Raw genomic sequence first — 16,064 nt, forward strand, 5'->3', positions numbered from 1 at the left:
ATTCTGCCGGGTTATGTAAACTTTTGAGCACAACTATATATACCCTATGTATTAATCATACAATAATGTTCTTCTAACTTACACAAATGGAGACTGGTCAACACCTTCTCACCATCCCTGCACACAGACTGGCATTACTTGGAAATCTGTCTGTCTTCTTACTGTTTTAGTTTGCAGCAATGTAATGTGTGTATTATAAAATTATAGAATGCTATGAATGAAACTGGAATCTTATAATTATATGCCATTGGCAGATGTAGGACATATTCCAGATTTGCCTTTACTCTATTTATTGCTGACACTGTTAGTTTAGAGGAATTGCCCCAAGTGAGAAGGACCTGAATCAGCAGGTTCATCTCTATAAAATGAACGTATTCAGATGATTGGACATTACAGCAGAGTTTTATAGCTCACTGATTGCTTTCACGGATCTACCATCTGTTTTAAGAGTGCACGAAACATAATAACAAGTCTCGATGTAGAATAAATTCTCAAATCTTAAGGGCCACTATAAGATGTGTTCACAGAAAAGCCTTTTGTATGCGTGACGTAGACTGAAGGAATCCTCGGCTTTGGGCTCTGTTCATGTGCGTTTTAGCTTCTGTCTCTAGAACTTATACATGCTATTCTTCGATTACCCAGTTCATACGATTGGGTTTTTGCCTTTCGCCTGACCCTTTAGACTACACAAGTATGTAATGCACTGGAATCTTATTAACCACGGAAGCTCATTGACAAACAGCACAATGACTGGGTGCTAAGTCAACCATGTCCAGCAACATGATTCCGAGCCAGTCTAGTAAAGTCTTGGCCGTAAGCGGCCTATTCGCTAACCTACTAAATCATTAACTTCCTCGGCTGCCATTGACCTATTACATTCTAATTGTAGCATTGTCGCTCTTCTATATCATAGGTCATATGATATGCCCCTGAGAAGTACGGATACCATTCTATATCTGTCCTGTGCAGGTTCTTCATGGTGACCCTTATCTTTTACCATGTCTTGAGACTTTTCTAGATGTTCCATTCAGAGTTTCTGGTGGGTGGTTACTGATAAAAGGACCTCTTCACATCAGTTGCTTCTAATTCCTCTTCCCTTTAGGGCTTTTACTGTACATTGGGTGGTTCTTCTTTTCTTAGATGACATCTTTTGTAGGTTATATATAGCTGTTCTAATGTGCTTTGCTTTTCAGAAACTGAGTTGTGTCCACGAGTAGTGCATACACGTGACCAATTAAAGGTTAAAGAAGGAATTCAGCCCGGTCAGGTCTGTCTGGTACTGCGGTGTAGCCACCTTTCCTTCAATATGGAGGAGCTGCAAAGGTAGAGACAGAACATGGACAGATGTGGACAAGGTTTCTGGTTTAAAAAAAGGTTTGGTAGTGTTCCTGTACTTATTGCTTTATATAATCTGCTAAACCTAAGCCAACCACCTTTTGCCTACCACATCATCGGCTAGTAAATGAGTTTGTGCCATCAAGATCCTCCATGCGAACTGCCTACAAAACTTGTCCACTGTCCATGGAGCAGGAGTAATGAGCACCATAGTTATGAGACAACTACCATTAGACTGACAGAAATCAAAACCTGATTTTTCCACTGCTCCAGAGTTAGGTGTTGGCATGCATTATACCACTCCTGACAGCTGGCACTAAGCTTGTGTGCCGCTGCCCCACCATGGAGACCCATTTCACGAAAATCTCAATGCACATGTCTTCTGCTCCTGTCACGTCCAGAGCAGTAGGGAATCGTGTAGTATGCAACAAAGGATGGATGATTCTGCCTATGACACTTTTGAAAACAGCCTGTCACCCCCAAAAAGTGAATTAAAACATTTATAAGCTCATATAGGGGACTTGACTCCCATAAAAAAATCAGATTTTACTTCCTTTGTTTCCCATAAACTGTTTTTTGTTAAATATGTAAATTGGGAGGATGGAGGCTTTGGTGCACCCTTGGCGTGGCCATATGCTTGGAGCACCATGTTGCCCTATAAATTACAATCCTCTGCACCTTTCCTTATGATTGACAGTGGTAGTTTATAATGCCTGTATTGAATTCTCAGCCCGGCACATACTGACACTGCAGTATCGGACAGCTCACACAATGTCTGTGTGTGGGCTCCCTCTGATTCCCCCGTACGGTCTACAGCAGTGGCTACATGCTGTACACAGGATCTGAAAGCAGCTGATACGGTGTGTGCTCAGCTCCTTCAGTGTTCGAGTGCGCACGCATCCTCCTCTCCTGTCGGTAGGGGCAGACACACACAGAAAGGGGGTACCTGTGCATGAACTGTATATAGCCCCTTTGCAGTTCTTTATAATTAACCCCTTTTATGTCTGACAGAAGATGTAAATGGGCGTCCTTACCACCTAAGCCACCGTGCGACTGCACAGTTTGTACCAATGGTATGGCCGCTCCTGAGTGGCGTTGGCTGTGTTGAGCGATCCTGTGTGCAGCGAGCGGCCGCTGCAAACTGGGATCAGCACACATATACAATGTGGACAAGAGAGTGGCACTCGCCACTGTTCACAACTGCATCTTTAGTGAGGGAACATGCACACAATGCGGACCTGGGAAAGCAGAGACGAGCGACAGCTGTTTCGCGTGAAACGCGATTCCTCCGGCTCCTTGTGGTGTATTCTATTTAATGTGAATATAAAGATGTGTAATGATTGTGACCAGCTCTGCATACATAACAGATCACGTCCTACTTATTTTCTTATGTTGTCTTTGCATTTCTCTCTTTCAGGGTCACTCTTGGAATATATGTCCAACATTTATGGCGATTCAGCGTGTGTGGACAGAATACTGCCAGGCTCAGCACAGCGTTGGTGCAGACAAGTGAGCTGAGCGGCTTCTCGGTTGTCACCCTAAAGCCACCCCTCCAGTCTCTTGTCAGCTGCAGAAAAGCATATGGGAGTTCCTATTTATTATCCCACCTCAAAGCCGAATTTTTTTCACTACTTAATTTTTCCTTTTTTTAAAGGAAGAATTTTGAAGGCAAAATAATCTTTTTAATGTTTGCCTCACTGTAGTAGAGACCTTTTTGGTTGCAATATATATCAATATATTCTTCGGTCCTTTTTTTTTTTTTTTTTTCCCTCCCAGAAATAATGTGAGAGGTTTCTTTTGGATGCTCTTCTGCATCCCAAAAGTGCTTATCTGTTAGAAATAAACATCTCTCATTTGGGACTTTGCAATAAAAAATAAAATACTTTTTTTTTTTTTTCACCTGCAAATATATATTTTTCTTTAGAATTTTTTAAGATTTTGCTGTGAATTTTTTTGGATTTTTTTTTTTTTTTCTTTTTAAATAAACCTTATTTTTTTAAACCTGTCACAATGAACCGTCCAGCTCCAGTGGAAATATCCTATGAGTGTATGCGTTTTCTAATCACCCATAATCCAACTAATGCCACGCTCAACAAGTTCACAGAGGTATGTAATGGTACACAACGGGTTTCTTGGGGTAACTGAATGTTTCAGAGGCACGTCCGAATTGACCTCTATTTCTGTCAGAGCAAGGGACAGTTGCCCGCTGTGTTCTTATAATTGCTGGGTAAATCTTCATTACATTGACGCATTACTATAGACTTTTAGAGCAAGTCAGACCACTCATGGCTATCTAATGTGTAAATGGCTTTTTACTTCGCTCCAGATTTCATCCTTTTAACTTCCTATTTGTGAATACGCGGGGAAATTACAGCAATGTAATTGAGTTACCGTAGTCAGTATTCTAGTCCAGAGCTGCATTCTCAATTCTTCAGGCTTTAGAGCTAAACCTTTTCCACCATTTTTGGCTGGTTCAGAGATTGCTATGATGATTAGCATTAGTTTTTACACCAGGCACTGAATTGATTTTAGTACTTTGTAAATTGTTGAAAACTGGAATATTCCTTTATCACCTAGCCACTGGATAAGTGCTCCTTTTCTATAGATGCACTTATGAAATGGTCTTCTGAGAACTTTGGACAGATTAGGCTAGCCAGTGAAGCCTTCTAAAAAGTAAGAGGACCCTATATACAGACAGTGCCTTGCCTCTAATTACTGTTGTGCGGGCACTGATTGCCTAACTAATTCTCCTTTAAAGGGGTAAGCCACTATTTGGACAACCCTTTTCTTAAATGGAATGGTGCCTTATGTAAAAGACAAAACCCCATATACTCACTACTTAGACTTGTGGTGGTCCAGCGATATCTGCTGTCTTCTGGGGCTCGCATGGCAACAGTCACATGAGCGCTGCAAGCTGTCAGCTGACATTTAAAAAGTAGTGGACAACTCGTTTAACAAAACCTAATCTGCAGGATGATCTGGATTACAGCCTGACCTTAATGTGGGCACTGTAGATTTACTACTGTACCTGCTGAGAGGCACTTGCATAAAGCAAGCCAAACATTTACCTAGAAAAGCTAAGGTTAAATCCACATGAAATGTAATGGAGGGCTTCTGAATGTGGTTTATGGTTTGGTAGATGCTTTTCTTTGAGAATTAAATTGAAGCAGTTATTAAACTCCAATAATGAGTTTTTTCTAACGTTGCAAATTGAGATGACAGCACGTGCTAATACTGTGAGTTGTTTTTATAGCATGGTTGCTTTAAAGTGTCCCTTCAAATGAAAAACAACTTTACATCAGTGCAAGTGAAGACAAGAAATTTTGTAATATGTCTTGATATCGGGAAATGCTTTTCTCTACTAATCCGACTTATTTCCTCATCTTCCCTGTCTTCTGTACTGATCACTCCCATACAGAGAGAGAAAAGTTGATCCTGATCCTCTATCTCAATCCTTAACTTACACCAGTATGGAAAACATTCTAGAGGAGTAATAAGCAGTGTAGCTGTGAATCCAACACTGCTGTAGGTAGAAGATGCAGTAATGTCTGTGTTTGTTTACGCTCCTACTCCCTCTTCATATATTTATATTGGCAGTAGCTATACCTGATCTCTGTGACCTGTTAGTCCATCTTGATCTCTGCTACACTGAGGAGTGATTTTGGTATAGTGAATGATCAGTGCATATGGGATGAAGAAAGAGGTGGTGAAGAATGGGAAATTTTAGAAGATCTGTTACAAAGTTTTCAATTTATTCTTCATATAAGTATTGTTGTTCAATGAATATAGACGTGTCAAACATTCTATGATTGAGTCTTGTAAATTGATAGGTGTTTTTTTTTTTTCTTTTTTAGGAGCTGAAGAAATATGGAGTCACCACTCTTGTGAGAGTTTGTGAAGCCACATATGACAAGGCTCCGGTAGAGAAGGAAGGGATACAAGTGCACGTGAGTAATTCCTGTTCAGTTTGTTGTGGGTTTAAACCATTTTGGAATACAAGACTAGAATGCAGATGTGCTAAAGTTCTTTACAGGGTTGATGTGGAATTTGGCATTGAGCAGCTAAAGTTATAGTGAGGCCTAATACATTCTTTCTTTATTGCTTGTTTGGAGAAGAGAAGCTGATGCTACAGTCCTAATGTCAAATTGAATATTACATGGAATCTGTTAAGTTTTTTGCTATGTTATCTGACAGCAGCATGATGTAGGGACAGAGACCCTGATGCCAGTGATGTATTATTTCGTATACTGCGTGCAGTAGTTGTAATAGTCAGTTTTCTCTGCTGCAGATCTAGCAGAGCTCAGATGTTGAGCGGTGTATAACCCCTCTCGCCCCACAGATTTATTTGTACATTGTATAGTGACAGAGCTGTCAATCGGGGCTGGGGGCGTAGTTGGACCAGGAGGCACAAGGCCAGTTGTCCTGTAGTGGTGATCTGCTGAAATTACTCTTGTTGTATTGAAACTGCTAAACACAGCCTTGTAAATGACATTTCGCTGGAATCAGAGTATCTGCCCCTTCATCATGCTTTTCTTGGATTATGTAGCAAAAACCTGGTCACAGATTCCCTTTAAGTATTGTGATAGCTTTTGAAAGTAAATTGGGTCACGTGCTAGTTTGTTTTTGCCATGGTTTTCCAGAAAATCAGAACAAATGAATGCGTTTTTTTCTGCAGTGACCACAACAAGCGAACTCTGCTTTACACGTTGAACTTGTTAATAACAGCAGTAAGCTCCTAGTAGTGGCTGTTTGCAGCACGTTCTTATGTTCTAAATATGTATATGCAGGGGATTTGGAACTCTGTATCAGGAAAACTGAATTCTGCCTGCTTTAAGATATATTAACCCCTTCATGACATGCGACGTAAATTTTCATCATATGTCGTGTCCCTTTTGATACGAACTTGCAAACAGAGCCTGCATCTTTCCCCACACATAACGACGGCTGATTTAATCAACCATCGAGTGTCTCTAATAGCCGCCGGTGGATCGGAGCACCACCCGCGGCTGTTAACCTGTTAAATCCCCCTGTCAGTCTGACAGTGGCATTTATTATGCACTGGCAAGGGTGGGTGAGTCATCCCATGCTCCCATTAGTGCGCTTGTCACATGATCACGGGGCACCAATAGGTTGTAGTGACAGCTGGGAGTCTGCTGAAGACCCCATGGCTGTCATTACGATCGTACTGTGAACGCCGGCCCGTGGCTGGAGTTTGTAGGAGATCGTGATTTTAGCTTTACATAGCAGTGCTTTTACGCACTGCTATGTATAGCTCAAGCAGCGATCGGATGATCACAGCTTCAAGTCCCCTAAGGGGACTATTAAATCCATTAAAAAGTGGAAGAAATTTGTTTTTTAAAATCAAATCACGCCCCATTTAAACATAAAGCAATAAATATACTTAGGATTAATTTACCATCGGTAAACGGTGTAATGGAAAAAAATCAGAATTACGTTTTGTTTTTTTGGCCGCTGCAACATTGCAATAAGAGGCGATCAAAACATCATATCTACCCCACAATGGTATCAATAAAAATGTCAGTTCAGGACATAAAAAAATAAGCCATCACACAGCCCCATATCTTGGAAAATGTAAACTTTATATTTTTAGTGTCTGTGCACTCATACTGAATCATATTGCCAGGTCGGTTTTTACTATATAGTGGACATGGTTTAAAAAAAAAAAAAAATTGTGAAATTGCACTTTTTTTGCAATTTCAAAGCACTTGGAATTTTTTTTCCCAGTACACTTTGTGGTAGAATGAATGGTGTTATTCAAAAGTACGACTCGTCTCTCAAAAAAAAAGCCCTCCTAAGGCTATATTGATGTAAAAAGAAGAAAAAAAGTTATGGGTCTTGGAAGAAGGGGGGGGGGGTGGCCATATCATGAAGGGGTTAAGAACATAATTAGAACTTTTTTTTTTATATACTTAAAAGTATGTTGACAAAAAAACTGTTGCATTCACTGAGCTAAACCAGCAATGTGGCACCTTCATTTTCAGTTAACTCTTTAATAAAAGGTATGATAAGGGGGGGGGGGAAGAAAAAAAGAAATCGGTATGAAGTTTGCCCCGGTAGTTTATCAACAATAATGACTTGTCCTTGTGATATCACATCCATGCAGTGAAGTCAATAGTCATGTAACTACACTATCAGTTATTCTCAGAATGTGCCTAAGAATTAAAGGGATTAAGAATTAAAGTTCAACACCCTCAAACTACAGCAAGTTGATGAGACTGACACAACCCTGGGATCTGCTGCTATCAGATTACATAGCAAAAAGCTGCTGACAAGATTCCCTTCAAGCCAAAACACTGAACGGAGCCATATCTCACTATACCCATTAAGTGACTTGTTGGCCTTAAATTTAAAGCTTAACTGTTTTTCATTTTTTTTTTTTTTTTTTATTATTAAATGTAGAGCAAGTGATTGTTAAAATCTTAGAATTTTCCGAAAGAAAACTTTAAAAACATCTTCTAGAAGATGTCCCCCCTATGCGTTTTCTGAACCAGACCCGTATTCAGTTCTTCACACTGAATACAGCTTCTTAAGGATGGGGGCAGAGCCTACAGCGGGTGCGTACTCCTGGTTGGATTCTATGCACTGTCAATGCATCAGCAGTTTACCTCAGTCTTGGACACAGAGCTCCAGCTCTGTCAGCCGTTGGTTGTGGGCACAAAGCTCCTTCCCTGTGTGCTCCGTAACATCGGCAGTTTTCCTCAGTGTATAGCACAGACACACAGGAGAGGAAGAAGCTCAGCAACATTGGCACTTCCTCTGTGTTTACCACATTGCTCTTTCTGCCCTCTCAGCTTGTTCTTGTGAGCTCGGTGACATCGGCACTTCCCCACAGTGTTTACCACACTGCTCCTTCTGCCCTGTGAGCTCAGTGACATCGGCACTTCTCAGTGTAGATCGTCCAGAGGCACACTTGCTGGAATTGTGATCACTCACAGGAAGCACAGGAGCCAGCAGCTGACAGAATAATACTGTGAAGTGCCAGTGTCACTGAGCACACAGGAAGCAGCTGACAACCAACAGCTGACAGAGCTGGAGCTCTGTGTGCCAGACTAAGGTAAACTGCTGATGCACTGACTGACAGTGCATGGGATTCAGCCAGGAGCATGCGTGCTGCGTAGTCTCCGCCTACACCCTGTATTCAGTGTGTGTGGACCAAATACGGATTTGGTTCAGAAACCACACGGGGACATCTTCTAGAAAGTTTTAAAGGTTTTCTTTCAGATTTTATTTAGAAGGTATATTTGAAAGATTAAAATCGCTTGCTCTACATTATTATTTAATAAAAATTAAACTGACAGTTGCGCTTTAATCTTCACCTTTTTTGTCCCACTCCCTGCACTCTTGTGCCATAGTGGATGGGGCAGCTGCAGTTTCCAACACACTTCAAGGGTCACAGCACTATGGACCTTTTAATTCTAGTGATATGCCATTATTTTTCAAGAATGGAGTAATTTTTTAAATGGGGTACTCTGCTGAGGGCTGTTTTCTTGTCCTTATGCTTAAAGGTGTTGGCCGCTTACTGTACTTTTTAATTTACTTTTAGTTTTGTGTACATTTACAACTAGATCAGTATCTTGCCTTTGTTAGTACAGCCTTCCTCACAAACTGCGCAGCTCTCCAGTCCATAAAGTGTCTGATGACCAGACCTGACCAGCCTCCACCAATAGAAAAGCAGCTTTCTCATGTGAGGCATTTTACAATTGGAGGAGGCTGATTGGACAGGCCTAGGCACATGCTTCTCCACCGGCAGGCATTTTATGGACAGAAGTGCTGGTCAGTCTTTGGGGAAGGCCACACGAACAAGGCAAAGGAGAAATGGTCATACTTGTATAATAGCAAGTGCCTATAGTCCTCAGCACGTCGGGTAACAAAGATACTGGCTGACCTCATTAATGTACTGTGCAGCCAGCACTAGACAGTGAAATACTAAAACTATAGAAGGCAAACGGTGCAATATTTTTAATGAAACACAATCTGCAATAATGATTTTTAGCCCCAATTGCATGCATTGAAGTAAGAACTAAAAATTGTACCCAAAGTGGACGGAGAACCCCTTTTAAAGGGATCCTGTTGGGTCACCCAAATATTAACCTGCTGACTTAGGGTTAATCTGCAGGTTAATGGTGTTTTGGTGTTTTTCAGCTGCCACCCTGAATGTGCGACTTGCTACAGACACTGCCAGGTACCCAGTGAGTGGCAGCTGTAAGCACGCCCCGGCACTTTGACAGCTCGCTCTTCACCGATTTACTGCTGCGCGAGCTGTCCATTAAAGTGGTCGGACCTGCTTACAGCTGCCGTTCAAAAATGCTGTCAGTTATGACTGTAGCCACTCCGGGCACACTTGTGTGACTGAGCCAGCGGCTCTTGGGAGGAATAAAGTTAATTTTCTGCTGTAACTTTCAGTAAAATTGCTGGCCAGCATTGTACCGCTATTAACCTGCAGATATAGGGCTCATCTGCAGGGTAATAGTGTTTGGGGACATGAAAGGTTTCTTTAAGTGTATTGCTGATGCTTGTTTTGCTTTCTTTGTGCTTGCCTACTAATCGTCACTTTCTCCATTTAGGACTGGCCGTTTGATGATGGAGCCCCACCTCCTACACAAATAGTGGATGACTGGCTAAATCTCTTAAAAAACAAATTTCGTGAAGAACCCGGTTGCTGCATTGCAGTGCACTGTGTGGCAGGACTGGGCAGGTGAGGACATTGCTGCTGCATATTGCCTAGGTATATTGGCGTTTCTCCAAACGTCCACAACATTTACAAAAGGCAGAAATGGCAAGTATAGCAGTAGAAGACCCATGATTGTGAATCCGCAAACTGACTCTTTATAGCCCCATGTAATCTTTTCGTGCCACTTTTAATTGGCCTCCTTGTTTTTGTTTGTTTTTCTTTGCTGTTTTTGTGCCCCCAAGCTGCTATGTATTGTCGCTCTGTAAAATAATATCAGTAAAAGAAATGAGGCAGCATCTGGTCTGTTTGTTCTGGCTAATTGGTGTGCCATGGATCTGTGTAATTAGCATACAGCCCTTATTATCCTGGAGCTGGGGGGCACGGCCTCTGGGCATGGAGGGCCGTGAGTGCTTATAGAAGGGGATGCGGCAGGACCCAGACTGGCAGCTTGGTAGGATGCAGATGATAAAGTGTCTGGCCGCAGGAATGAAGAGAACGGCAGGTTATGAGCTGTGGGCTCGGGGTACACTGGTTTTGATGCCTATTTTCACTTCAGCCGGACTTATTCGCAGAAATAATCTATTCTGGAGTAAAGTATGCAAATAACTTTAAGCCTTGGCAGTATACAAGTAAGTTAGCTCACTCGGTACTGCATTACTTGACCTACTTTTTAGATTCCGGCAAATAATTTCCAAAAGGTCAGTGAGGCACATTAAGAGCAAACGTGTAGCTTTAGCCATCTTGCACAGTGCTATGGGCAGATCTGGCAGTGGGTGCATGATGTGATGAAACTGTTGGTTTTAATCCAATTAATCATGCTTTTCTGGTGCGTGCACCACTGGTAAGCCCCGAGGATCCCGTCTCTGAATTGCACACATAACTAATCTGCGTACTTTGTCCTTCCAGGGCCCCTGTGCTGGTCGCTCTAGCACTGATTGAATGCGGGATGAAGTACGAGGATGCTGTGCAGTTTATCAGGCAGTAAGTGAGCTCATTAACAGACTCGCTCTCTTCTTCCCTCCCGATCTGGCTCTCTGACTTTACCTCCGGAGACCTCCGCTCCTGGTAAACAAGGCTCTGCAAAAGCTGCTTGTTAAACCGTTTTATTCAGACGTGCTTTGCTTATATAGGAGAGCGAACGTTTGTCTGGAAAACTGGACTTGCAGCACCAAGTCATGAGTATATTCCACTCATAAGTAGTATATTCTATAGAAGCTGTCTTATTTGTATATCTCTATTGTGAAAATGCTTTTATAAAAGGGAACCTGTCACCAGGTTTACCCAATATAAAGTACTGCCACCACCGTTTAAGGCCTTACAGTATTCTAGTAAGCTGTATGTAACTCCCCAATCCCCTCTGCACGTAAAATACCTTTATTACCCCCCCATACAATGCGATCCAGTCCAATGGGCATCACTGGTTTTGATCCGGCACCGCCACTCGTCGCAATCTCCATCCTCCTGCTTGTTTCTTGTGGGTAATGTGTCCTATGTCATCCACACAGTGTCCCCCCAATCGTGCTCCTGCACAGGCGTGCTTCAAAGTACTGTAATGCACATACGTCAGGAAAGGCCAAAGAGTGCCGATAACCTGGAAGCTAAGCACGTGCGAATTGGGCTACTTTGATAACGAGCGCGATTAAGGGGATACACTGGATGATGTAGGACGCGTCATCCACATGAAACAAGCAGGAGGACAGGGACAAGAAAAGAGGCGCTGGATCAAGAGAGTGGCAACTCCATCGGCCTGCACTGTATGAGGGGATAATAAGTCTTTTTTGTGCAGAGGGGACTGGGGACATACAGTGGGGAAAATAAGTAATTCATACACTGCAGGTTTTGCAAGTTTTCCCACCTACAAAGAATGGACAGGTCTGTAATTTTTATCGTAGGTACACTTCAACTGTGAGAGACAAAGTCTAAAAATAAAAAACAATCACATTGTATGATTTTTAAATAATTAATAAATTGCATTTTATTGCATGAAATGAGTATTGATCACCTAAAAACCAGCAAGAATTCTGTCTCTCACAGACCTGTTAAAGAAAAACTAAGAAGCCCTCCTACTGTGCACTCATCACCTCAAATTAATTGCACCTGTTTGAACTTGTTACCTGTATGAAAAACACCTGTCCACACACACAATCAATCACACTTCAACCTCTCCACCATGGCCAAGACCAAAGAGCTGTCTATGGACAATTGTACACCTGCACAAGGCTGGGATAGACTATATGACAATAGGCAAGCACCTTGCTGAGAAGGCAACAACTGTGGCACAATTATTAGAAAATGGAAGAAACACAAGATGACTGTCAATCTTCCTCAGTATGGGGCTCTATGCAAAATCTCGCCTCGTGAGGTAAAGGATTCTGAGAAGGGTCAGAAATCAGCCCAGAACTACACGGGAGGACCTGGTCAATGACCTGAAGAGAGCTGGGACCACAGTCTCCAACATTACCGTTAGTAACTCTCTTCGCCATCATGGATTAAAATCCTGCAGGGCACACAGGGCCCCCCTGCTGACACAGCACATTTCAAATGGGCCTGGACGTTTGCCAATGACCATCTAGATGATCCAGAGGATGCATGGGAGAAGGTAATGTGATCAGATGATACCAAAAAGCTTTATTTTGGTCTCAACGCCACTCACTGTGTTTGGAGGAAGAAGGAGGAGTACAACCCCAAAAACACCGTCCCAACTGTGAAACATGGTGGGGGAAACCTCCTACTTCAGGTGCTTTTCTGCAAAGGGGACATGACTACTGCACCGTCTCAAATGGAGGATGGCTGGGGTCATGAATCGCAAGATTTTGGCCAACAACCTCCTTCCCTCAGTAAGAGCATTGAAGATGGGTCGTGGCTGTGTCTTCCAGCATGACAGTGACCCTAAGCACAGCCAGGGCAACTAAGGAGAGGCCCCGTAAGAAGCAGTTTAAGGTCCTGAAGTGGCCTAGCCAGTGTCCAGACTTGAACCCAATAGAAAATCTTTGAAGGGAGCTGAAACTCAATATTGTCCAGCGACAGCCCTGAAACCTGAAAGATCTGGAGAAGATCTGTATGGAGGAGTGGGCCAAAATCCCTGCTGCAGTGTGTAAACCTGGTCAAGAACTACAGGAAACGTCTGACCTCTGTAATTGCAAACAAAGGTTTCTGTGCCAAATATTAAGTTCTGTTTTTCTATTGTATCAAGTACTTATTTCATGCAAATTGGTTATGTACAAATCATACAATGTTATTTTCTGGTTTTTCTTTTTAGATTCTGTCTCGCAGTTGAAGTGTGCCTATGATAAAAATTATAGACCTCTCCATTCTTTGTAGGTGGGAAAACTTGCAAAATTGGCAGTATATCAAATACTTATTTTCCCCACTGTATATTCAGCTTACTAGAATTCTGTAAAAGAGACCTTTAAAGGTGGTGGCTAAAGTTTATATTGGGGAAAACCTGGTGACAGGTTCTCTTTTTAGTTTTCAAACATGTTAAATAAGCTTTAGAATCCATTTAGCTGATTTGTGTTTTGTTGGGAACAGTGTATAAAACTTGCTAAAGTTTTGTATTTTTCTATACCACTAGGAAAAGAAGAGGAGCGTTTAACTCCAAACAGCTGCTTTATCTGGAGAAGTACCGGCCCAAGATGCGCTTGCGATTCAAGGATGCCAATGGTCACTGTTGTATGCAATAAAGGTGAATGAAAACAAGCAGGTTGACCAGATTCTTGTGACCCTGGCAATGGATCAAGTTGAAAATAATGATTAAACATCAGCAGACTGGTCTCACCTCCGTCCCATCAAATCCAAAACTACAATAAGTGCCACAATAGGCAACAAAAATCAAAATCTGTTTCTCTACAGGCTTCATTTAGAAGATGGACAGGGGAAAGAATATAAGTTCATGTGCAATTAACCTTTAATGTCACGATGTAACTGGGGAAAACTATAGCGTTCAGGTGTTGACTTCAATGTATCCTGGCTCAAGTATTAATAATTAAGGGGACACCAACTTGTATTTAAAGGACACGAGTAAATACAGAGCACATGCAAAAACACTTGTATTTGGGTAAAGCAGGAGGATACTGGGGAAGTTGACTGGACCAAATGAATGTGACACTGACTTTTTTTTCTTTTCCTTTTTGAAGTCTTTATCGCTCAGGTGCAGATAAGTGAGCTCCTATATGTGTGGGTCATTGTTTTTAGCCAATTTTAGAAACATTAGTCTGTCTACAGCAAATGATCCAAAGTAAGGGATGCAGGTGATGGAGATGAACATCAGTGCTGCTCAGGGCCCTTTACATCTCTCTGCTGCCACCACGGCTGTAATGATGCTTTGTCTGAACACTGCCTCTAGCCTTAAGCCAAATCCTCTGCTATCTGTGTTTTCTATGGCAGCTAATAGTCCAAATAACAACTAAAGTAAGTCTTCTTATCTTCCCTCTCCTGCAGCACAGTTTCAGTCAACTCAAAATGCCATTAATTAAAGGCTGATGCCAAAACATGGATGCATTTCTGATTAAGATGTCCATTTTTTTTCCTTCCTTTCTTGGATTTGCCAGCTAATGTCAGATATCAAATGTATTATTTGTAGCCCGCCTTAGATAGTGTGCAGTCTGTTTTTGTTATAATTTTTAGTGGGGTCACATTCAGATTGCAGAGAAGGTAAAACTGCACAAAGTAATTCACTTTATTAAGACCGTTGTGGTTAGTGACAGAAAGCTGCTGTAATATTCCCGATCAGGAACGCAATCCTATAGCACTGCCTGAAATGACTGGGCGGTTGCATACAGTAGACAGTGCAGAATACGTGTGCCTCAGCCTCCTATCCCCAGTTCCTTTGTGAATACAAGATTGTATCTTATGTGCAAATACATGAATTTTAATGCTGCAGTGTATACTTTCACTGTTTTAAAAACCTTTATGGACTTGAAAGAAAATATATTGCTGCTCAAAAGTCTCAACGGAGTGATGCCTATTATATATCACAAGAAGTCGTGTGGTCGAGTCACAAGCTGGCTGCATATTTTATACAATAACTATGCCCAATAAGAATTGTAACTACTTTTCTCCCTTGTATATCAGACAAGTGGGAAATTTTGTGCCTAAAACCCCCTTTATTCCCACTTGTGAGGCAATATGTCATGCAGGGGTCAATTAATTGTATGTCAAATGTAACTTTCCACTCTGTTACCTGCTTCAAAGATATGGTGACTGAAGGAGGTGCCAGGACAGAGGTGATTGAAGTGTAACATTAAGTGCTAGAAATGTCCTTGATCTCATGAAATATGATAAATAAAATTTTACACATTCTATGTTTTAGTCTGTTATTTTTATTTTTTTTCCATTTATATTCACATGTACAATTATAGAATCAGTCATCAGGATTATACATATTAAACTAAAGGTTTTGCCATAATGAAGCTGGTATACTGATTTAATACATGCTTTCAGTGAAGAAATCCGTAGCCTGGTTTTTATAAAATAATCATTAGAAGTTTTGGTCTCTGTACATCCAATAATGATTTTATAAAAACCAGGCAACTAATTTCTTCACTGAAAGTATGTATTGAATCGGTATACCAGCATCATTATGGCAAAGCCTTTAGTTTAATATATATATAACCCTGATGACGATTCAGTTTAATACAATGTAGTAAGGTCTCAAGCATTCTAATATACAAGCGCGTTAAGGCACGGAGATGCTGTGGCTTTGTTTCAGAGGTTTGACTGTGTATGAGCTAAATAATGGACCTCCTTAAAGAGAACCTGTCATCACAATTATGCATGACAATTATGGTGCTGTTATATGGATTCAGTAGATCCCTTTAGTGAAGAAATCAGCATCCTGAGTGTTTAATCAGCATTTTGTAGTTTGAGTTCCATAAGCTTTTGGGCACAGGGTCGTGACTGTAGGTGTTCAGCTCCTGCCCTTCCGCCTGCCTCTGGTGTCTGTCTTCTTCTTGTCTTAAAGTTTGCATCGTCCTTGCCACTGGCGGTGCTTCTGCAGATTGATCTCCTGGTGGGCTTCAGTAAAATGGTGCCATCG

At 41.6% G+C, this 16,064-nt stretch overlaps 1 protein-coding gene across 1 annotated transcript in view; it reads left to right on the forward strand.

Annotated features, from left to right (window-relative positions):
* PTP4A2 (protein tyrosine phosphatase 4A2) overlaps positions 1 to 15,330 on the forward strand; it is a 35,512-nt gene extending 20,182 nt beyond the window's left edge. Inside the window, exons 2-6 of the mRNA XM_073665710.1 lie at positions 2,753 to 3,441; positions 5,190 to 5,282; positions 9,921 to 10,051; positions 10,934 to 11,008; positions 13,602 to 15,330. Of these exons, the coding sequence (XP_073521811.1) occupies positions 3,346 to 3,441; positions 5,190 to 5,282; positions 9,921 to 10,051; positions 10,934 to 11,008; positions 13,602 to 13,710 (504 nt within the window). The 5' untranslated portion in view covers positions 2,753 to 3,345 and the 3' untranslated portion in view covers positions 13,711 to 15,330. The remainder of the gene's footprint in view (positions 1 to 2,752; positions 3,442 to 5,189; positions 5,283 to 9,920; positions 10,052 to 10,933; positions 11,009 to 13,601) is intronic.
* The last annotated feature ends 734 nt before the right edge of the window (positions 15,331 to 16,064 follow it).

This window comes from Phyllobates terribilis, unplaced genomic scaffold (assembly GCF_046119375.1).
Source record: "Phyllobates terribilis strain yellow unplaced genomic scaffold, ASM4611937v1 Scaffold_2__4_contigs__length_985480577, whole genome shotgun sequence".
Classification (NCBI taxonomy): domain Eukaryota; kingdom Metazoa; phylum Chordata; class Amphibia; order Anura; family Dendrobatidae; genus Phyllobates; species Phyllobates terribilis.